We start from the raw sequence: 22,813 nt of genomic DNA, 5'->3' as shown, positions 1-22,813 counted from the left end.
CTCAGCTCTCACCTCTTAGGCGTACCTGTCTGCTTAACGGTGTGGAAACCAGTGCGCAGACCTTGTTCCTTATCCCAGCATGGCAGCATGTCTAAGTGTGCTGGGACTTCAGATCATCTGTGGCGTTTCCCTTCCTCAGTCGAGGCAGGGCTGGTTTGGGGCACGAGCACAGGTGGCCTAAGGCTGCGTGGCTGTCCCTTTGGGAGCACAGTCTGTCACCAGCTCTGCATGTGGCTGGAGTGCTGAAGCAGGCCTTCCACAAGAATCACACAGTTAAGCCTATGAAAACAGCTTGACACATAAAGATAAGTTCAGATGCTTTTCTGCAGTACAGATCATTTAATTTATGGATGGTCACTTCTGAGCCAACTCTATTCCCATACTACAAAAGCCTTGATTTTCATCTCCGCATTCCCTTCTAGCAAATTACTACAAAATCCAGACCAGAAACTTTCTGATCTGCCACACACAGTCCAGGAAGTTGCCTCTTATTTGGGGAGAAGGGGCTGACACAGCTGCTGTCTGAAGAGGTAGTTCTTTAAAAAGTAAATGGGCTCTTTCCCACGCACTGTGACTTCACAGCTGACCGATGGTACCTGGTTTCATTGGCAAGTTTCCAGTATCTCTGTCGCAAAAGGAATGCTGCACTTTTTGGTTGTCTCTGACGACTGAAGATCCCCTTTTTATTCCCTATTACTCTCATTGGTGCTAAAAACAAAGCAGAAGATGTTTCAGGTGACTTCTGATGGGTCCACGCTGAGCACGAAATAGAAATAGCCTCATATAGTCAGGGTTTCTTGCTCTGAAGTGGCCACTTAATGGGTTAAAGTTTTAACTACCACCACTCCCCCAAAACACCTCAGCTCACTGGTGTGTGGATTTTTCATCTGTTAGGGGGAAAGATCCAAAATTGTTAACCTTTTCCTTGCAAAATAAGGTTTAGAACATTACAGTACCCAGCTACCTGGTAACTGTTAGGGGACTGAGACAAAAGTTACTCTTGGGAAGACAAGACTCCTAGTGGGAGCTACAGTCCTGAGCAGTCAAGGTGCCGGGCAGGATCTACTAGATTTCAGAGTCCTGGGCACACTTCCAGTAGAGTTCCCACTTCTGCTGAAGCTGTGAAAGGAGAAAAGCTAGGAAAGCCTGTCAGAAGTGTACTCTCAGCACACACTCCACCCTCCAGTGAAACCACAGCTTCTGTGAAATGGGAAGTAGGTCTCTTCACCAAGAAGTTCAAGACACTAATAATCTCTCCACAATAAGCAAATGCCAGGCACTAACAAGCACATCGTCAGACGGAATCCCTATATGAACCTGCAAGGTGGTAGGATGAGGTCAGGTCACTTGTCCAAGGTCACAAAGCTAATTTCTCACTACACAAAGCTGGTGCACCCATTCATGAAACTGGACGGCCATGTGGGATATTTACAGAAGCCATTAATCACATTTGCCAAGCAGAGCAGAGGCTCATCTCATTGTTTCTTCCATCCTAATTTTTAGTTAAACTTTAACTGTCAGAAAGACTGGTCTTTCTCCATAAGTAATGTATTATAATTCCCACGACTACCAAATCCTTCCCTACCCCCCAATTGCTATCCCAAGTTCATGGTATAACAAGAAACTGGTACTCCAGAGGTGTATAAAGAAATGAGAAGCATTCATTTGGAACTTAAATGAAGTAGCCCTCATCGATCCCCACTTGAGAAAGACTACATACATTATTTTCTTTGACCACTTTTAAACTCTCCCACATTCAAAATGCTTTCCTGTATTCAGTGAACCTGCCTTGTAAAAGTGTATATATAAACAGACTTGAACTAATCACATTTCTCAGCCTTTATACACTACCCTGGAATGAGTGTATCCCACAAGTAAATCCCATACAAGGTCCATTTCTTCCTCATACTGTTGTTAAAAAGACAAGGCAAGTCAGCCACTTTGCCTCAAGACAGTACCCATTTTCTTTTTACCATGAAATGATTTACCATGTTTCCCCGAAAATAACACTGGGTCTTATATTAAGGTTTGCTCCAAAAGACACATTAGGGCTTATGTTCAGGGGATGTCATCCTGAAAAATCATCCTAGGGCTTATTTTCCGGTTTGGTCTTATTTTTGGGAAAACACAGTAGGAAGCAGGCAAGTGATTGCTGTTTGCTAAATGCAACTTACTTTTCCTAGGAAATTCTCTGTCACCTGCATTGATTAGATAAACTTTCCCATCCTGTTTCCACTGTTCTTACAACCAAATGTCCTGAACTGAAAGGCCACCCTGAAAAAATCAGAAATGGTACATTCCCCTAAACCAAACTGCCACTTACACTGGTCAGTCATAAAATCAGCAAAATTCCAGATGAGCTCTCCAACCACATACTCTTTGCGTTTTTGATCCAGAACCAAATGATACTGCTCTAGCAGGCCTTGCTGGTACTCCTCACTGAACATCAGAGGTGGGTCCTGGAATGCAAGGCAAAGAGAGAAGTTAAGAGTCAGGAATGGCAGAAGTGTAAATGTCAAAAAAATTTGATAATGACCTAAACATCTGTCCCTAGGGGCTGCAGTGACTGCAGGAGACACCACCAGGGTATGACGCAGTCCAGAGGAAAAATATTTCTAAAAAACCCTTAATTAGTAACTACTTAATTTATCAACATAATGTGATACTTGCTTTCTCTTACTTTTCCATTTCTATTCACCAGTGGAGTCTTAAAGCTAAACTACACTGAAAAAAAAAAAAAAGCTAAACTACACTGGAAGTAAAAATATCTTTGAATAATAAATTTAAACCTCAAGTTTTAAGGTGGCTGGGCATGATGGAAGAGTAGATCAATACTATGCCAGCCACCTCCATGACCACATTAAAATTACAACTAAATTACAGAACAATCAACATGGAGAACCATCTGAACACTAGCTGAACAGAAGTGTCACAACTAAGGATATGAAAAAGCGGCCATGTCGAGACTGGTAGGAGGGACAGAGACGTGAAACTGGCTGGTCCCACACCCACGTGTAGTAGTTGAGCATCAGGAGGGATATCTCAGCCACAGGTCCCCCCTGAAGAGTGAGGGGTTTCAGCCCCACACCAGGCTCCCCAGCCCAGGGCTCCCGTGCTGGGAAGAGAAATCCCCACAACATCTGACAGTGAAAAGCAGTGTCAGACGAGACCATCCAGACGAGACAGAAGGCTGCTGGAAACCCAGATGTCCTCTTATAGGGCCTGCACACAGACTCGCTTGCAGGCATTCACCATGGGCACTGGCAGAGGGAAGGCAACTAAAGAAGCATCAGAGACATACAGGGAAAGGCTGAGTTGTGTGGCTTCAAAGCGAGGGCTAGTGGGACAGCTTCCATTAGTGTTCACCCTGCCTCACGTGTAGCCTATAGGCGAGAGACCTTTCCCACACAACCAAACCTGAAACTGCACTGGCCTGGTGAACTCTGCTCACCCCACCACAGTGACTCCCTGGGAACCTGCCCCAGCTAACTCATGCAGCAAGACCAGAGGCACTTTCTGCGCGCTGGCAAACCAGTACCAACTCATGCTAAAATCTTTCTGGAACAACTCTCAGGGGTCTGCACACCCAAGTCAGGCGATAGCTGGCCAAGGTGTGCTCTGAGACCTTTGCAAGGGGCTCTGGGCTCAACACTGGCTGCCAAAGATGAATCTGCATTAACCTTGTGAACACTCACCTTACCCCATTGATTACCTGGGACCCTGCCTCACCCAACTCGCATACCAACTGAAGCTCTTTCAGCGGCTGAGTTTTATGAAAAGCCAGCAGGTGGCATCAGGCCTCAGGGTGCCCTGGGCCTTTTGCTAAGTTGCCCCAGGCCTGGTACTGGTGGCAGCCGGCCTCAGTTCTCACAATGGCCTCCCCCATGCACCTCCAGGTTTAGCACAAACAGCAAACAACCACAGATAGTTTTGTAGCTCCTACCAGGTAGCCACATGCTGGTCATAGGTAGCAGCTGACCTTCGCCTACATGGGAGTCCCTCTCAAGAGGCCCCAGAAACAACACACCTGGAGGCCAGCTTCAGATCACAGATGAGCACTACCCAATTAGCTCCACAAACAGCATACCCAAAGGGTGGCCACAACAGGCACAGGAACCCCCCTGGGGCAAGTCCCCCACACACTATGCTCTTACACTGTGGGCATAGCCACTCCTCACAGCCAGTCACCCTGAGAGTTAATCCCACCCATTATGTGCCAACAGCAGTCAAGGCTCAACTACAACAGAAAGGCACACACAGCCCATATAAGGGACACTCCTGGAGCACACGCACAGGAGATCAGGAAGACTGCTTCATTGGGCCATACAGGACACATACTGTATAAGGTCACCCAGCGAAAACTGAGAGATATAGGAGATCTACCTAATGCATAGAAACCAACACAGAGAGGCAGCCAGAATGAGGGGGGTGGGGTGGGGAGGGGAAGTCCCAAATAAAAGGAGAAAACTCCAGGAAAAGAAGTGAAATGGAGGCAACCAACCTACAAGAGAATTCAAAACACTGGTTACATGGATGCTCAACGACCTTAGTGAGAACTTCAACAAAGAGATAGGAAGCATAAAAAATGACACAGGAAACATAAAAAAGAACGAGTCCGAAATAAAGAACACACTAGCTGAAATGAAGAATACATAAGAAGGAATTAACAGATTAGATGAAGCAGAGAATCGAATCAATGACTTGGAAGACGAGGTAGCAGAAAACTCCCAATGGTAACAACAAAAGAAAAAACAATAAAAAAAAAAAAAAATGAAGATAGTTTAATCCACCTCTGGTGCAATATCAACTGTAACCACATTCACATCATAGGTGTACCAGGAGAAAAGGGAGAGCAAGGGATTGAGAACCTATCTGAAGAAATGACTGAAAACTTTCCTAACTTGGCAAAGTAAATAAACATACAAGTCCTGGAGGCGCAGAGAGTCCCAAACAAGATGAACCCAAACAGGTCCACACCAAGACATATTATAATTAAAATGGCAAAAGTTAAAGACACAGAGACAGTCCTAAAAACAGCAAGACAAAGGCAACTAGTTATGAGGAGGTTCCCATAAGATTGTCAGCTGATTTCTCAACAGAAACTTTGCAGGCAAAAAGGGATTGGCAGGAAATGTTCAATGTGATAAAAACGAAGGACCAACAACCAAGACTGCTCTACCCAACAAGAAAAAGCTAAAGGAGTTCATCACCACCAAACAACCAGTATTACAAGGAATGTTAGAGGGACTTCTTTAAGAAGTCTTTATTGATGTATCTATCAATAATCACTTTAAATGTAAATGTATTAAATGCTCCAATCAAAAGGTAGAGGGTAGGGGAGGCCAGATGGCTCAGTTAGTTAGAGCGCAAGCTCTCAACAACAAGGTTGCCGGTTCAATTCCCACATGGGATGGTGGACTGCGCCCCCTGCAACTAAAGATTGAAAACAGCAACTGAACTTGAAGCTGATCTTCGCCCTCCACAACTAGATTGAAGGACAACTACTTGGAGCTGATGGGCCCTGTAGAAGCACACTGTCCCCCAATATTCCCCAATAAAATTAATTTTTTTAAAAAAAAAGATATAGGGTAGAACAATGGATAAGAAAACAAGACCTTACATATGCTGTCTACAAGAGACCCAATTCAGATTGAAAGTCACCCATATACTGAATGTAGAGACGGAAAAAGATATTTCATGCAAATGAAAACAAAACAAAACAAAAAACTGGAGGAGCAATACTTATATCAGACAAAATATACTTTAAAACAAAGACTATAAGCTTGTAGGACCCAGACTGAGGCAAGATGGTAGGCTCACAGTGAGCAGCTGTCAAGGGATAAAAATAGGTGTGCCTAGAAGCAAATGTTAGAGAAAATTTTAAAAGCAGTTTCCCTTCAAATCACCTTTTTTCAAACCACCTGATAAGCATCTTGATTCACCATGGTGGTTGCAGCAGTAAAATGGGCGCAATCAAACAGATCCATCCGGAAACATTTATTTCCAATTAAAAATGGAGCTTTTTATTGTGTTTGTCAGAAATCCATGTATTCTTCTCTTCCAGATGAATATAATTGCAAAGTAAAGCTTGCTTTGACATATAATGGCAAGACAATAGTATGCTACCATCCTGTGGACATTCCATATGAACACACAAAACCTATCCATTGGCCAGATCCTGTGTATAATCATGAAGAAACCCAAGACAAAGTGCTAAAAACCAGACTGGAAGAAAAAGATGAACACCTTGAGCAAGGACCCATGATAGAACAACTTAGCAAAATGTTCTTTATCACTAAGCATCACTGGAATCCTGATGGACAGTATCATAGATGTCGTAAGAAAATGAATTCTCCAAAAGGAAGATGATATTGAGGATTTCTGTAATCAAAGAGAACTGTTATCCTGTGTCTCATTTACCATATGAGAAAATGTAGTCGCGTATATTCTCTAATGTGATATAGTAAAACAATAATGTCTTTTCACCTAAAACAAAGACTATAATAACAGACAATGAAAGATATTACATAATGATAAAGGGATCAATCCAACAAGACGATTTAACTCTAGTAACCATTTATGCACCCGACGTAAACATATAAGGAAAATACTGACCAACAGAAAGGGAGAGATCAACAGTAACAATCATAGTAGGGGACACCAATGGACATATCTTCCAGACAGAAAATCAACAAGGAAACAGCAGACATAAATGACACTGCACTAGATGGAATTAATTGATATTTTTAGAGCATTCCACCTCAAAGGAACAGAATATACATTCTTTACAAGTGTGCATCGGTCATTTTCCAAGATAGGGCACAAAACAAGTCTCAATAAATTTAGAAGATTGAAATTATATCAAGTGTGTTCTCCAACCACAGTGGTATGAAACTAGAAATCAATCACAAGAAAAAAAGGAAAAACACAAAAACACATGGAGAGTAAATAACAGGCTAAATAATGAATGGGTCAACAATGAAATCAGGGAAGAAATCAAAAGATACCTTGAGACAATGAAAATGAAAACACAATGACCCAAAATCTATGGGACACAGCAAAGGCAGTCCAAAGAGGGAAATTCATAGTAATACAGGCCTACCTGAAGAAACAAGAAAAATCTCAACTAAACAATCGAACCTTATATTTAAAGGAACTAGAAAAACAACAGCAAACAAGGCCCAAAGTGAGTAGAAGGAAGGAAATAATAAAGATTAGAGCAGAAATAATTAAAGTCTGAAAAATAATAGATGAGATCAATGAAATCAAGAACTGGTTCTTCAAAAGGATAAACAAAATTGACAGACCTTTAACCAGACTCAAGAAAGCAAAGAGAGGGGACCCAAATAAATACAATCAGAAACGGAAGAGAAGTGACAGTGGACACCACAGAAATACAAAGGATTATAGGAAAATACTATGAGCAATTATACACTAACAAATTGGACAATATGGAAGAAATGGATAAATTCCTAGAAACATACAGTCTTCCAAACCTGAACAATAAGAAACAGAAAATCTGAAATGACCAATTACTACTAACAAAATTAAATCAGTAATAAAAAAACTCCCAACAGATAAAAAAGTCCTGGACCAGACGGCGTCACAGGTGAATTTGACCAAACATTTAAAAAAGAATTAACACCTTTTCTTCTCAAAATATTCCAAAAAAATTCAAGAGGAGGGAAGGTTCCCAAGCTCATTCTATGAGGCCACCATTACCCTGATACAAAAACCAGACAAAGATATTACAAAGAAAGAAAATTATAGGCCAAATTCCCTGGTGAACATAGATGCAAAAATCTTCAACAAAATATTAGCAAACCAAATTCAGCAATACATTGAAAAAAATCATACACCATGATTAAGAGGGATTTATTCCTGGGATTCAAGCTTGGTTCAATATCAGCAAATCAATTAACGTGATATGCCACATAAACAAAATGAAAGATAAAAATCATATGATCATATCAATTGATGCATTTGACAAAAATCCAGCACCCATTTGTGATAAAAACTCTCAGCAAAGTGGGAATACAGGGATCATATCTCAAATAATACAGACCATATATGACAAGCTCACAGCTAACATCATACTCAATGGGAAAAAGCTATAAAGCATTAAGATCAGGAACAAGGCAAGGATGTCCACCTTCAGCACTTTTATTCAACATAGTTTTAGACGTCCTAGCCACAGCACTCAGATAAGAAAAAGAAATAGAAAGCACCCTAATTGGAAAGAAGTAAAACTGTCATTATTTGCAGATGAAATGATACCATATAGAGAGAACCCTAAAGATTTCACCTATTAGAACTCATAAATGAATTCAGTAAAGTAGTAGGATACAAAATTAATATTCAGAAATAGGTTATCTTTTTATACACCAATAATGAACTGTCAGAAAGAGAAATTAAGAAAACTGTCCCATTTACAATTGTATCAAAAAAAATTAAACACCTAGGAATAAATTTAACCAAGGACCTGTGAAAAGCCCTGTATTCAGAAAATTATAAAACACTGAAGAAAGAAACTGAATAAGATACAAACAAATGGAAGCATACACCGTGCTCCTCATGGATAGGAAGAATTAACGTCATTAAAATGTTCATACATCTAAAGCAATCTATAGATTATATACAATCCCTATCAAAATACGACTGGCATTTTTCACAGAACTAGAACAAATAATCTTAAAATTTTTATGGAACCACAAAAGACCCGGAATAGTCATGACATTCCTGTAGAAGAACAAATTGAAGGTATCACGCTACCTGATATCGAACTATACTACACAGCTATAGTAATCAAAATGGCACGGTACTGGCATAAAAACAGATACATAAATCAATGGAACAGAATAGAGAGCCCAGAAATAAACCCACGCCTATATGGTCATTTAATCTATGACAAAGGTGGGAAGAATATACAGTGGGGTAAAAACAATGTGTTCAATAAATGATGTTGGGAAAACTGGACAGGTACATGCCAAAAAATGAGACTGGATCACTTTCTTATGCCATATACAAGAATAAACTCAAAATGGATTAAAGACTTAAATGTAAGACCCAAGACCATAAAACTCCTAGAAGAAAACATAAGCAGTAAAGTAAACTCTCTGACATTTCTCTTAACGACATTTTTTCTGATCTATCTCCTCGGGCAAGGGAAACAAACAAAAATAAACAAATGTGAGTACATCAAACTAAAACATTTTTTCACAGCAAAGGAAAAACAATAAAATGTAAAGACAGCCTACTGAATGGGAGAAGACATTTGCCAATGATACATCTGATAAAGGGTTAATATCAAAAATGTATAATGAACTCATACAACTTAACACCAAAAAAAAAAAATCCAAATAAAAAATGGGCAGAGGACCTGAATAGACATTTCTCCAGAGGACATACAGATGGCCAATAGACATGTGAAAAGATGCTCAACATCATTAATCATCAGAGAAATTAAAACCACAATGAGATACCACCTCACACGTGTCAAACTAGCCACCATCAATAAATCAACAACCCAGTGTTGGCGAGAATGTAGAGAAAAAGGAACCCTCGTGCATTGTTGGTGGGAACGCAAACTGGTTGCAGCCATTATGGAAAACAGTATGGAGGTTCCTCAAAAAATTAAAAAATGTACCTTATGACACAGCAATTCCACTTCTGGGTATTTATCTAAAGAAATCCAAAATACTAATTTGTAAAGATATGTGCACCCCTATGTTTACTGCACCGCTATTCACAATAGCCAAAACATGGAAACAACCGGAATGCCCATCAATAGATAATTGGATAAAGAAGAGATGGTACATATATACAACGGAGTATATGCTAAGTGAAATAAGTCAGACAAACACTGTATGATTTCACTTATATGTGAAATATATAGAATAGAATAAAAATTTTAAAAAAAAACAGAAAAAAATAAATAAATAAAGCTAAAATTTCAAGTAGCTGCCAGTGTGTAATCTGAGAACTCAGAATTCAGTCTAAATCACTTCAGATTCATTTGTATGTGGTCTGGGTAAGTAGCTGCTGCACATCCATCCTTTCAACAAATAATTATTCGGTATGTGCTTATATGGCAGGCATTGGAGATAAAGTGATAAACAAGAAAGATAAGTGCCACAGCCCTCCAGGCTTCACAATCCAGCAGGAAAGACACAAGTTGTAAGTGTAATGAGGGTAGAGAAAGAGAGTGCAAAGCTGGAGCCCGAGGTGGGGGGGGGGGGGGGGCAGATGTTTAGCAGGATGTTTGACACGGGGCCACAGGGAGCTTCCCTCAGGAAGTGGGTAAGCCAAGACCTGCCCGGTGAGAAGGCTATCTATCCACAGCAAACGCAGAGGCCACAAGTGTGGACTCATCCAGTATCTGATGAAGAGCTCCGAAGTGTCTTGTACTGAGACATAACGATCTTTCAGATGGTCTTAGGTATGGGTTCTTGTTCTTGAGTCTGAGTTTTCATCTCATGGGAACTTGGGGAGCTCAAGTCTTATGTGCTGGAGGACGCAGCATTCCAGTCATTTGTGAGAGAACACCCTGTTAGCTTTGGCTTTCTTTTCCAATGAGGATGAAAATGTTGTATAAGATCCACTGAAAACGTAACTTGTAAACTGAGCCATGTTTTATTCCAGTTCCAAAGCTGAATTTGAGAGCAGGGCACAATTCAGATTTGTTTACTTTGTTAATGGAAATGACCCTGCATCGGTTAATGCTAGTTACAAATGGCTATTTAAACTTAAAACTAAAAGAAATCAACTCAGTCAGACTAGTCACATTTCCAGTCCTCAGCAGCCATATAGGTGGCTCGTGCATGCCCCTTTGGACAGCGAAAATACAGGACATTTCCATCACCGCTCAAGATTCTGTCAGAGAGCGCTAAGCTAGACTCTTCAGTGTCTTAAACATGCAGTTGGCTACCTTTTCAAAGAGGGAAAACAAATGTACATATACATCGTCTCCATAAGCTATACCCCCTTCACCAGTTTGCAGCAGTGGTATCCTGTGTAAGCAAGATGCATTTAAGGGATGAACAGAGTAATACAGCACCCGTGGGCAGCTGTTCAACAGAGCAAGGATAAGTGAATTAAGAAATGTGTGTCAACAAGGAACCCCAGTAGATGTGACAGGCAAGTGTGAGGTGGCTGGGGTGCAGATGAGGGGCTGGCTGTGGTTCAAGAATGCACATGAAACAAATCCTCAGAAGACAAAGCAGCATATCTGGCGAGAAAGTAGACAAAACAATGAGAAGAAAACTAGTGACAAAAACTTGCTCCAAGATTTCACTCATTCCCTTAACAAATATTGTTTGGCACCCTCCGTGTGCTGACCACTGCTTAGGAAGCAACAATAGGAGTCAGTCTCCCTCTGGAACCCACAGTGGTCAAGGAGAGAGCCAAAGAAATAATGACAGCTCATGGTGAGAAATGCCGAGACAGAGACCAGCAGTGGGAACAGTTTCCTCTGGCTAGGGGAGGTGGGGTGAACCTCACCAAAGAGGGAACATCTAAGCTGAGACTTGAACATGGAATTAGAATCCATTAGTTGGCGATTGTGGTGCTAACAAGGGCACTCCAGGCAGAAGGAACAGCCAAAGCCAGAGCAGGTGCCAACGAGCACAGAGCACAGTCCAGTGACCAAGAGCAAAGGCAGAGGAGGATGAAACCTGGGAGAGGGCAGGGAGCAAAGGGCGCTGACTGCCCTGACCAGAGATGGGGCTTCCTCCTATGGGCTGGGGAAGCCAGTGACATGACTCCCAAGGTTTGGATTTGTTCAAGACTACTTTTGGGCAGCTAGTGGGAACAAGGAAACAGGAAACAAAGCCAGTAAGGAGGCTGCCTCAGAACCAAGCCAGGCCAAGGCCAGAGTCCAGGGCAGCCATGAGTGTGAGGGCTAAGCCTGAAGACCTGCAGAGAGCATCAGGACAGGTGAGGGCCGAGGAAGGAGGCACATGCCTACCTTGGGGCAATGAGGGACATCACTGCCCAAGAGAGTGGAACAATAAACAGAACATTCTGCATTTCTTACCTGGTGAAACCCTGAGATGACTTCTGCTCCATACTCGCTCTGAATAATTGGCTTCTGATATGTCCTATACCAGTTCTCAAACTGGGTGGCCAGCTGCAGCTGAATGACCTCCAGGTGCCCATAGTCATGGTACCAGGAGTAGTAACTGTTCACACAGATGACGTCCACATATGGTGCCTAGGACAAGGGTGGTAAATCGTGTTCATGAACCATAAAATTGAATAAGTGTCAGGACTCTCATACTCGGGGCTCTTCTGGCAAAGGTAAGAAGGCGAGACAGAAAATGATTTAGACGCTTACATGTGTAGGAAATACAGTCAAGGAGTGACCTGAATGGAGCCTGTCTATAAATCTGGACTGACACTCCTGACCAGGCTGCAGCGGGGCTCTGCTGAGGGCAGAGCAGGCGCCCAGTGAGCTGGCCTAAGTGGAAGGCCTGGGCCCATCCCGACTGCAGCCTGCTCCACTCTCCGTGGTGCTGCTGGCCCTGGAGAAACATTCCCAACTGAGGGATAGACGTAGCTCTTCTCACGAAGAGTCTTCCTTCACCATACCGTTCCTGAGCTAAGCTGTCAAGTGCCTGGAAAATTCCCCACCAGCAGGGAAGCCAAGGAGACATGGTGGGATGGCCATGAGTATCAATGATGTGGCACTCAGGACTGAGCAGCAGAAGAGGCAGGACAATGTCCAGTCTCTAATGTCACCTGAACACATGCACTGGGACTGACGTGGTCCATCTTTTCCAAGTCATGGCCTGCTCTTTCCAAACTGTGGTGGTGGGAAAATGCAGACAGGAAGAGGAAGTGGGAGAGAGGCCTTTGCGTGGACACAGGTCCATGGATCACAGGTCCCACCGGATGAGTCGGGTAACCTTTGAGGAGGTAGGCACAGGGTGCTCGGCACATGGAAGACTGGGAGCGGAGGAGATGCCCTCGGCCTCCTACCACACCCAGGGCTGCCTCATGCCCCGCTGGTGTTTTACCACAGTCTTCATGTTTCTTTGAAGGGGGTGTTCTTGAGAGACAGCAAGGGAGCACCAGGGCTACAAACCTTTTCCTTCCATGTTTTAAAATAAGTGTTCACACTTTGTATCTGTACAAATGTTTTCTCATCCATTCTTTCTTTAGATGACTTTTCTTTCTGTACGACTTTCCTCCTAAGTACTGGCCTTCGGCTCTCTAGGGAAGGAGCATTTTCCTGCTCCCATTTTTTACAGCTTGCAGTGCACCTGAATACATGGTTTCTGAGGGACTGCTGTGCCCGGGACAGCATGAGGCCGTGTGGTCCAGCTGGCTGTGTGAGCCTGTCCCTTCGATCTCAGCCTGGATGCAGTCAGTGGTTCCCAATGCTGGTTGATGGCTGGAATCACTGAAGAGCTGTTTAAAACTCAGATTCCATTTCCAGTTTTGTGAGATGTGTATGTATAGTCACAGCACGTGGAGTACAGCATAAGGAACAGACACAGTGGAACTGTAACAGCTACATACGGTGTCAGAGGGGTACATTGGGGGAGGAGTTATCACTTTGTGAGGGGTATAGGTGTCTATTGCAGGGTTTTGTACACCTGAAACTAATTAAAAAAAAAAAACTCAGAGTCCCACCGTGGACTGACTAAATCAGAATCTTAGAATCCAGAGATCCATACTTGCAAAAAGCTTTCCTTCTGTCAGCCAGGTTTGAGAAACACTGGACAATGAAGGCTCTGAGCTCCCTTAAACCTTTGCCATTTTATGAGCGTAATAAACTGAGGTGCATAAAATTAAACTCAGGTGCCTAAAACGCTGAGTCTGAACTGAGAATGGATTATATCTCCCTGTGCCCAGCCTCCTTGAATTTAGGAAGCCACAGTGCCTAGCGAATAAACAGGCACTTGAACCTAGACCATCTGTGAAAATGCTGGGCTCGCTCCGCCCAGGAGCCCCCCCCACCCCGCTGCCCCGGCCCCGCCCACATCAGGAGCGCGCCCCGTGCCAGGTGTTCCCCTAGCGCAGCAGGCCCGGCAGTTCCGCGCTCACCCCATACACCGTATTCCCTTATTGACGCGGGGCCCCTACTATGTACCCCTAGTGACCCGAGGCCCCCCATCGGCAGACTAACAACGTACACGGCGTTCGTTAGAGCCAGCATCAGACAGGACTAGAGGACAGGGAGGAGAGGGAAGCGGTACGTGGACCCCAGGCTCACCCCGAGGTCTGCTTCATAGTTGGAGTTGGTCACAAAGGTCACCGGCCGGGAGGGGTCCAAGGCTTTGGTATGGGCAATCAGCGTCCTGTCCACAGAGAGCAGGAGACACAGCTGCATCAGGCTGCGAAGGGCTCTCAAGACCCACCTCTCATCCTCTCCCGTCCATCTTCCCAAAACAAGAAAACCTGCTTTCCTCGCTACCTGTAAGTGCATTTTAGATAAACAAGCATGTTCCTCCGGTCTTACATCATGTTCCCTGACATTCTTTCTCCCTCACCAAATGTCGCCCCACCCCCCCAGAAGAGGCCACCTCGCAAGGACAAGCAGACACAGAGCTGAGGTCCGTGGGCTGGGCGCTGCCAACAACCAGGTTCTGAATCTGAAAACACTCTTGAAAATAGGAATGGACGCGTGTGGATTAGGATGGATGTTAACTTAACAATGAGGGAGTGTGTGCTAGGCTGCATGCCGTGTGCCGCGTGCCGGGGACTCACCGGATACCTCAGCAGCTACCTCCACAGCCGCCTGCAGCAGGGGGGCAGGGCTTACAAACTACAATGACCAGTGGCGGCAGGAAAGGGGGTTCCTGAGACAGTACAGGGCACACAACTGAGAGTGGAGACTCAGTGACAGCCTCTGAAGAAGGGACATTTATGCTGAATTGCACTAACCAAGGAGGGACGGCAAGAGGCTTCCCGACAGAGGAAGCTGTCAGAGGCCTCCCTACCGCAGGTCGCCCTCAACCACTGTTTAAGGCTATTTTTCTCTTCTCTTTCCGCACAGATAATTTTCTTTCCTTCACACCCTTGACCCATAATTGCTCTTCTCATTTAAAGGCTGTAGTTTCCACAGGCCAGAACAGTACCCCTTATTCTCAAGTCCCAAACCAACACTCTGAAACGGCCTGTTTGTCAGCTGGGGAGCTTCAAAGCCTAGCCGAGCGGCTGCAGCCCAGGCAGCGCTCTCCACATCCCGCCCCATCCTGACAGGAACCTCAGGCACCCGTTCCTAGCAGACTACATACACCCCTCTCACCCTCACCACAGAAATTATGCCCACCAGCCTGGCTCAACACACCCCCACGCCCCACACACTCAGGGGCTATGTGGTCTGAGCTGTCTTTTGCCCAGGGGGTCACTCCCCAGAGCCTTCCACAAGTGGGGCTCATTTCAAAGCGCCCCGAGAGTCAAGGACGCAGAGTCTGCCTCAGAGAGTTTTGATGGCCCCTCCTGCCTCTATAGCAAGTGAAATAAGTCCCCTCTGCAGGCCAAGTTACAACTACAGACTGTAAAAAACGGAAGGGGCCGAGGAACACGCCCAGGGCAGACACTCCCACTTCGGGAACACTGTACCCAAGTGGTGTTTCTTTCCCTTCCACTGCAATGGCAGGGCAGTGGGCGGGGCAGGGAGGGGGGAGCTACTGGCTTTCAGTGAATGAGACCATGAACTGTGGATGGCCTGGTCCTGCCCAACAATGTAACCAGACTAGTTCGACTATGCACATCACTGCCAAACCTGTTTATAATCACCTGCACCAGTAAGCTGGTTTTATAAAGCCTGACTCCACTTTACAGATGAACCTAAAGCATCCCAAAGTGTTTTTCTGAAGTCCTAACACACATTCAATTTCCCAAGACTAGAGACTGCACTACAAGTAAGGGAAGATTATAGCTGTGCTTTCCAGAGACTCTACACCTACATGTAAGCCTCTGCCCCTTCACTGGGCCAAAGCATTCATGTATCGTTTTATAAATGACTCTCCTTTAGATAACAGTTTGTTTTTTCATTTGAAGTTGTGTAAGTAGGTTAGGTTAGCTCTGGATTTAAATTCAGGCGTGAAAAGGAGACACGGGGTCCCTCTGGGCTAACATCACAACGTGAGTGGGCAGAGATTCAGTCCCCTGAGCTGACCGGGTGTGGGATGCACTCTCACGTTTGGGCTGAGCGGGGCCCACTCATGCAGCACAAGCCCACCTCGGAGCGGCCGCCAGCCAAGGCTGAGCTGGGCCAAAGGTGAGGCCTCTTCCCTGACTCAGCCCGGGGCAGGTGGGGCACTCACTTGAAGTAGTAAGCAGCAGGTTTCAGGGAGGAAGCGGGCTCGTTGGCCACAGACCACATCACCACGGCCGGGTGGTTCTTGTCCCTGCGCACCAGCTCCCCCATCACCTCCAGGTGGTGCTGCAGAGATGCATTGCTATAGCTCTGCCTGTGGGCAGGGAGGAAGGGGGAGGGCGTCACCACCGCCCGCCAAGCTGAGCAGGCTGAGCAGCACGGGCGGTGGGCACTCACGCCAGCACGATGCCCACGCCAGGGCTCTCATCAATGACCACGATCCCATAGCGGTCACAGAGCTGCATGACCTCCTCTGCGTAGGGGTAGTGGCTGGTGCGGAAGGAGTTGGCACCGAGCCAGCGAAGCAAGTTGAAGTCCTTTACCATCAGTGGCCAGTCAAAGCCCTTCCCTCGGATCTAGAGGACAGCAGAGTAGAATGACTCCCTGCCCCATCCGTGTCCAAGATGCATTTCCTTCTAGAGCTGGACCCTCAAGAGTCACCCATTAGCCCTCTACCCAGCCCAAGCAGAGGTCCGATCAGGTGGTGGTTTTGAGCAATTTGCTTAAGTGCTCTGAGCGGCCCTCAACCGTTTCAGGGGGAACGGGGCAGGTAAAGATGAGAAATATCCCCCACAGGGACCCAGGAGCCCCAACTCACATCAGCATCCTCATGCTTGTTGACCCCATGGAAATAGAAAGGCTTCCCATTAATGAGGAACTGGCTCTCTGTGACAGCCACAGTGCGAATCCCCACAGGGAGGGTGTAGAAGTCAGACACGGACCGAGCTGCTGTCTGTGCCGTCAGCCTCACCTGTGAAAGCCAAGCACCGGCGTGAGACACTCTGGATGGCCTGAGCCCCACACAGCCCGCCCGTCAGCAGGAAGGCCCCTGGTAAACCACAGCGGCCCACCTCTCGGATGGCAAGCAGAGAGATGCAGAAATTACAGGCTCCTGCCATCTGAAAGGGGGAACCTTTGCCCACACTGCCCCTGGGGCCTGCTCTTCAAATCTGGGTCACCCCACCAAGGATTGAAAAATTCCGGCTGGGAACATGCCTGCCTGCCCATCTGTCCTGCATCCCCGCTGAAGCCAGGCAGGGCTGCTGGATGGGGGCAAAAGGCCTCCTGTAGCCCCAGTCCTAACCACCATTACCTCCAACGAGTATAGGTAGGCAGGGTGCTCATGCATCAGGTACGGCCACCAGAGGTGGGCACTGGGCACCTGCAGCTGGCCCTGGCTCCCCAGCCCCTGGGCCACGACTTTGCCTTCCTTGTCCAAAAGAGACACTTGCAGCTGGAAGTGTTCACTGCCCTGGACGAAAATCTGATAATTCACCAGCCCTGTGGGAGACAAGGGAGACAAGACAAGAGAGGAGGGACGTGACCTGCAGCCACCACTCTGAGGAGTCCGCTTGGTCCCTGAGACCCCAGCCAACAACCATTTACTTCTTGAGCTTGATGTGCAGTGAGGAGAGATTGAGTGAGGGCAGCACAATGGAGAAAGGACAAGGGGGCCCCTGAGCGATGCATCCTGAGCGATGTGATTCTAGGCAAGCCTTACTTCTCATTGGGCCTGATCGCCTCACAAAATGAGGTCGGACCAGATGGGGGTTTCCGAAACCCTTGCCAGCTCAGACAGGCTGGATTTTAGCTTCTCAGGTAGATGGGAACCTATGAGGGTTAACAGGTCTGGGAGAACCATTCTCCTGGGGCATCTTTTCAAACAGGGAGCAGAGGCACTTTGGGCCTGGCTGAGGGCCGATGCTGCTGCGAGCCCTCACCAGTGTTTTGGTCCACGCCAGTAGTGATGGTGATGTCATCAATATAGATGGTGGGCGTGGTGTAGAGGAGGACCGGCCGGTGCAGTCCCGCGTAGTTGAAGAAGTCAAAGTTTGTGTTCTGGACAAAGTAACCCTTGGGGTACCTAGGGTGGGAGGACAATGGCCAAGTGGGCCTTGCCTGGAGTTCTTCAGCCTCACCCCTACTAAGGCTCCCCCACCCTGTGGGAAAACCAGTGGCAGGCTGGGACTGGGAGGGGGGGTGGGGCGTGGTGTTGCTCACTTGGAGGTGTCCATCTTGTAGAGGATGGTCCCTGGCGGCAGGGTGTAGGGGGTGAGTGTGTTGTTGACAGCGATAGTAATGCGGCAGGAAGACAGGGGCCCACTCTGGACCAGTGTGCTGATGTCGACCTCGAAGGGAAGATGGCCCCCCTCATGCTCTGCTACATGGACCCCATTCACCCACTGCAGACACAGGGAGATACGGGGTGAGGGCAGCAGGGCAGAGCATGAGAAGGGTCAGTGCCATCTCAGGCACGCCCGTAGAGGTGCCCTGAGCTGCCACCTGCCTCACCAGCCTGATGAGAGGAAGGGACTCCAGTGAGGATCACGCAGCACCTCCCCCGGGGCACAGACCCCAGTGTGGGGCATGAGTGTTTCCTCCCCCATCCACTCCAGGGGGCAGGCTGCCAGGTGGCAGCTAGGAGCCAGCGCCCCAAGGCAGCCCCAGGAATGCCCAGCAGCTGCACCCGCCCACTCGCCTGCTGCACTGACCACAATGGCGTAGTAGTGGGCACTGCCAATCCTCAGGACCACTCTCGTGCCCAGGTCCTGGGTCCATCGCTGGGGCAGGGTCACCTCCCGTTCATACCACACCCAGCCAACAAAGCTACGCAGTTGCCCGTCCTGGCCCACATCATTGAAGCTGGAGGGAACCGGCATGTCCAGGATGGGGCCTGACTGGGGAAAGAAGGGCGGGGGATCAGGTGCAGACCACCTAGGAATCTCAGGTCCCCCAGCAATCCTACCTGCAGGAAGAAGGCTCCTAACAGGTGGGTGGAATTCCAGACCACCCACCCCACCACTGTTATTCCTTGCCAGCAAGTGACAATGCCCTTTATCGAGCTCATTTAATTCTCACAACTCCATGAAGTAGACATCAGTCACTCATTCAGTGGACAATGGACAGTGAACACCTACAGTGCTGTTCTAGATAACAGGAATAAAACGGTGAACAGGCCTTTGCTGTCAGGTGATCATCTCTATTAAGAGTGTGGAGAGTGGCAGGGGACTATTTAGGAGTCAGGGAAGGTCTTTTGGGGCCAGGGCCCATGGGATACTGCCTCAGGACAATCTGACAGAACTGGGTGAACCTGAGCCCCGCAGGGAATCCCCCAGAGTCCCTCAAGGAGAAGGCTAGGCAGGAGCGGGGCAGATAGCTCAGTGAGCCTGGAAGCAGCCTGGCCTTCCTGAAGACATCTTGTAGTGGAGATGTGTGACCTCTAAGGAGAGGATTTCCTCTGTCCTTCACAGCTGCACCCCCAACACCTGACACAAGCCCTGTCACACAATAGGAACCCACTAAATAATGGCTGGATGGATGGATAACTTGCTGATGAGAGATCAACTGACAGGATGGTTTGTGTCCTAGGGCTGGTGAGACTTAAGGTTCTTTCTCAAGGCAGCCAGCACCAGGATCCAGGGTCTCCACTGAAAGGGGTGAGCCCAGGGCCACAACACAGCCTGAATGAAGGAAGAAGCATCTGCAGAGACCAGACCCTGACTAAGAGGAAGATGATCAACTGACTGCCCAGGGAGGAAGGCTGTCCGTGCAGCGGCTGCTTTGCTGAGGAAACTACCCTATGAGTGGGGCACATGCCTAGCATTCAGCCCAACCCCCCACCCCACCCCGTTTTCTTCCCCTGCTGAATGCTGGGAGACAAAGACCGAAAAGAGGATCTAGGAGAGGCGGGCACCGCAACGGGCACACAGGCCTGCCCTCACCCCCACTTCTCCGCCACCCGACCCAAGTCAGAGCGGAGACCTGCAGCAGGGTCTCTGGCTGGCTGGGTGCCAAGGCCCGTCCTCCAGCTGAACCTGGAATCCAAGGTCCTGCCTGCCAGGGCAGAGCTGGTCCCAAGACGTCCAAAGCTTGCCCTCCTCCCGCTGCCCGCCCAGCTCCGTGCCGCGGACCCGACTCTGACTGGGCCTCCCCGACTGGGCTGGAGCAGAGGCCCTTTCCCCGCGCCCCAGACTTTCGGTCCTGGCCCCCCCTCCGTCCATATCCTCCTTCCGGGTCGGCAGACCCCAGTGCCTCGTCCCCCGTCACCCCCACCCCCCAGGCCTCCAAGCGCGTTCATCTTTCCCTCCTCCAGGCCCGCAGCTCCGTTGTCTCAGGGGGAGGTTCCCACGCCCCGCGCCTGGCTTCTAGGAGCTCCCCCGCCCAGGCCCCGTGTGCCCGATGCATGGAGCCCTCACCTCCCGCAGCGGCGTTCGGTACCACTGCTGCTCAAAGCCCTGGCGCCGGTTGTCGGAGAAGTCGGCGCGGAAGCTCCAGAGGCCGTCGAGCTCCTTGCGCTCCCGCGACGCGCTCTCCCGAGGGTACAGCATCCCGCCCTGCAGCGCCAGCCCGCAGCCCCAAAGAAGCGCGCCGAGCACGGCCCAGGCCCGCGCCTGCACCGGGGCCATAGTTCCCGCCGGCCCAGAGCTGTGGTTCGCAGGGCTGGAGTGGCCCAGGAGGCGGGCACGGGGCGGTGCCCGCAGTCACGTGCCCCGCCTGAAGTCCCGCCCCCGACACTCGCCATTTTGGTTTAAGACGGATGCCGCCCCTGGAGGGACCCGGCGAGGCTGGCGGAGATGGAAGACGGCCATCGGGGACCCCGAGGGGGCCTTTGAGGGAAAGGGACCCTCGAGCCTCCGGCTCCCAAGGGCGAAGGTCCCCGGTTCTGCGCCCGCCCCGCCTGCACTCGGGGGGTCACTGCCTGCTCCCCGCCGTACCTTCCATGACTGGCCGGTCCAGGACCGCAGGCCAGAGCGAGAGCCTGGGAAATGGCCGAGTTCACCGCCTCCCCACCCCCGCCCCGGCCCCTGTTTCCTCAAGGAGGCCAGTGTGAGACATCTTCACTTGCTTATGCCTGCCGGACACCCAGTGAGTCCGGGCAAAGTCTTTATCATGCCCAGGCGTCTCCCGCAGGGACGCTTTTCTCAAGGACTAGGCCATAGCCTTGACCTCGGGCTTCCAACTGTAGTCACCTGGACCCCAAACCCAAGGGCTCCCTCTTGGCATTGCAGGCACATAAATATGGAAAGAGGAGGAGGGGGGCTTATGGCCTGGATACAATTGTTCGTACAATTGCCTAGTTTTTTTAATTATTATTTTTCATTTCTTGCTCTGATTTCATGCTCACCTAAGCAAGTTTCTTGATACTGGAAATGGAGTGAATGCCCAGGACAGAAAAAAATAAAACATTCTAGGAACTGACAAGATCTAAAGGCTTTTCCCCAAGTGCTTATAATATAAAAATAAGAGACAGTAGGATGTAAATGTATATACAATACAATATTGTTAAAGTTAACCCACTTAAATAGAGATAAGATAGGTGTGAAATATTACTGGTGTTATTGAAACAGAGCTCATTCTGACCCCCACAAAAGACGGCTCCGCCTCTCCCTGCCCTAGAGCTTGACAAATGATCAACCCCCTCCTGCAGTTTGAGCTTGGAATGTCCCCTGTCCCAGTTCCCTGCTTTAGATAATTACCCTGAAACTTATGCTTGCTTACTAGTCACAATGCCCCCTGTGCTTGCCAATTACAATCTTATTTATTTATTTATTTTTTAATCTGGGAAGGGGAACAGGATCTTTATGGCCTAGCATTCTTTCCAGGTTATTGTCATCACTGTTCCTGGGTTGGTGATCACTTTAGAGAGCCACAACGCCAGAGGGGAGGCTCCATGCAGTCCCCCAGAACCATCACGTAGCCTTTAGAGGAATGCCCAGATTTTCCCTTAAATGCCCCAGGCTAGTCTGAGAATGTTAAGGCAGTTTTTGGAGGTGTTAACCCACTGCCTTCTCATACCACTGGTGCTCTGATAATAAACGCTTATTCTGAGCCAACTCCTGTGTCGGTCTATTGGCTGAGCGGCGCAGGCAGCACGAGCCCCGGATTCGTTTGGCCTCCGGTTTCATTATTTCATTATTTTGTTCTTCATACTTTTCTCTTTTTTAAAAATCTTCACGTGAACATGCATTAATATTTATAATCAGAATCAAACCAACAAGTGTTTTTAAAAAACAACAAACAGGCAAAACTAAATCAATGAAGGTCTGTCTGCTCCTATAAATCAATAAATTGATTTTTCATTTATCCCCAAGTCTTTATTTATTTAATTAGTACACATTGATTTTCGCTGAGGAATGGAGTGAAGAAATAAATTACTAAATTACTAAATAAATTACTAAAATCAAGTAGGTTGAGGCATGAGGAAATAATTTTATTCTTCTCCATCCACTGCATGTCCCTGTGAATGGCCTTCCCATACTGAGCCTTAGTTCTGTGACCTCCTTGACTTTAGTCTTTTCCTTTTTCCCATAGTTGCTCATTTACTGGACCGTACTGTAGATTCTTTCATTTTCTGAAACCCCACTACTGAAATTTTTCCCAGCCTACCATCTCCTATTTTCACAATCCCTGTTTACTCTAAACTTGTTCCTTTACCAGACTGAAGCTCCCCATTTTTTCTGAATAGAGATGTCGTCTCCTGGT

At 47.6% G+C, this 22,813-nt stretch overlaps 2 protein-coding genes across 3 annotated transcripts; one reads left to right on the top strand and one right to left on the bottom strand.

The window, feature by feature from the left end:
* Nucleotides 1–306: 306 nt before the first annotated feature.
* Nucleotides 307–20,797, bottom strand: GUSB (glucuronidase beta). 2 transcript variants are annotated; one of them, XM_033110814.1, is made up of 12 exons: nucleotides 20,527–20,797; nucleotides 18,823–19,008; nucleotides 18,332–18,513; nucleotides 18,052–18,194; nucleotides 17,424–17,611; nucleotides 16,929–17,081; nucleotides 16,508–16,686; nucleotides 16,278–16,424; nucleotides 14,219–14,303; nucleotides 12,035–12,211; nucleotides 2,324–2,459; nucleotides 307–708 (listed from the first exon to the last, which is right to left on the bottom strand). In XM_033110814.1, the coding sequence occupies exons 1-12, from the start codon at nucleotides 20,734–20,736 to the stop codon at nucleotides 539–541; spliced, it is 1,956 nt and encodes a 651-aa protein (XP_032966705.1). In that variant the 5' UTR covers nucleotides 20,737–20,797; the 3' UTR covers nucleotides 307–538. The 2 variants fall into 2 exon arrangements, with proteins under 2 accessions (XP_032966705.1, XP_032966706.1); XM_033110815.1 differs by lacking the exons at nucleotides 18,052–18,194; nucleotides 18,332–18,513; nucleotides 20,527–20,797 and having other exon boundaries at nucleotides 18,823–18,889.
* Nucleotides 5,944–6,369, top strand: LOC117025036 (39S ribosomal protein L42, mitochondrial-like). The gene has a single exon (XM_033110817.1). It carries the CDS (start codon nucleotides 5,944–5,946, stop codon nucleotides 6,367–6,369), a length of 426 nt encoding a protein of 141 aa, XP_032966708.1.
* Nucleotides 20,798–22,813: the final 2,016 nt, after the last annotated feature.

Source organism: Rhinolophus ferrumequinum, chromosome 7 (genome assembly GCF_004115265.2).
Source record: "Rhinolophus ferrumequinum isolate MPI-CBG mRhiFer1 chromosome 7, mRhiFer1_v1.p, whole genome shotgun sequence".
Lineage (NCBI taxonomy): Eukaryota > Metazoa > Chordata > Mammalia > Chiroptera > Rhinolophidae > Rhinolophus > Rhinolophus ferrumequinum.
Note: the sequence above shows the minus strand (reverse complement) of the source record. Positions and strands in the feature narration are given on the sequence as shown.

Coding starts and splice junctions, on each gene's coding strand:
- LOC117025036 (XM_033110817.1), top strand. CDS start 5,944: ATGGTGGTTGCAGCAGTAAAATGGGCGCAATCAAACAGATCCATCCGG.
- GUSB (XM_033110814.1), bottom strand. CDS start 20,736: ATGGCCCCGGTGCAGGCGCGGGCCTGGGCCGTGCTCGGCGCGCTTCTT. Junction 18,514..18,822: donor CCCACTACTACGCCATTGTG/GTCAGTGCAGCA, acceptor CTGTGTCTGCAG/TGGGTGAATGGGGTCCATGT. Junction 16,687..16,928: donor ACAAGCATGAGGATGCTGAT/GTGAGTTGGGGC, acceptor GCTGTCCTCTAG/ATCCGAGGGAAGGGCTTTGA.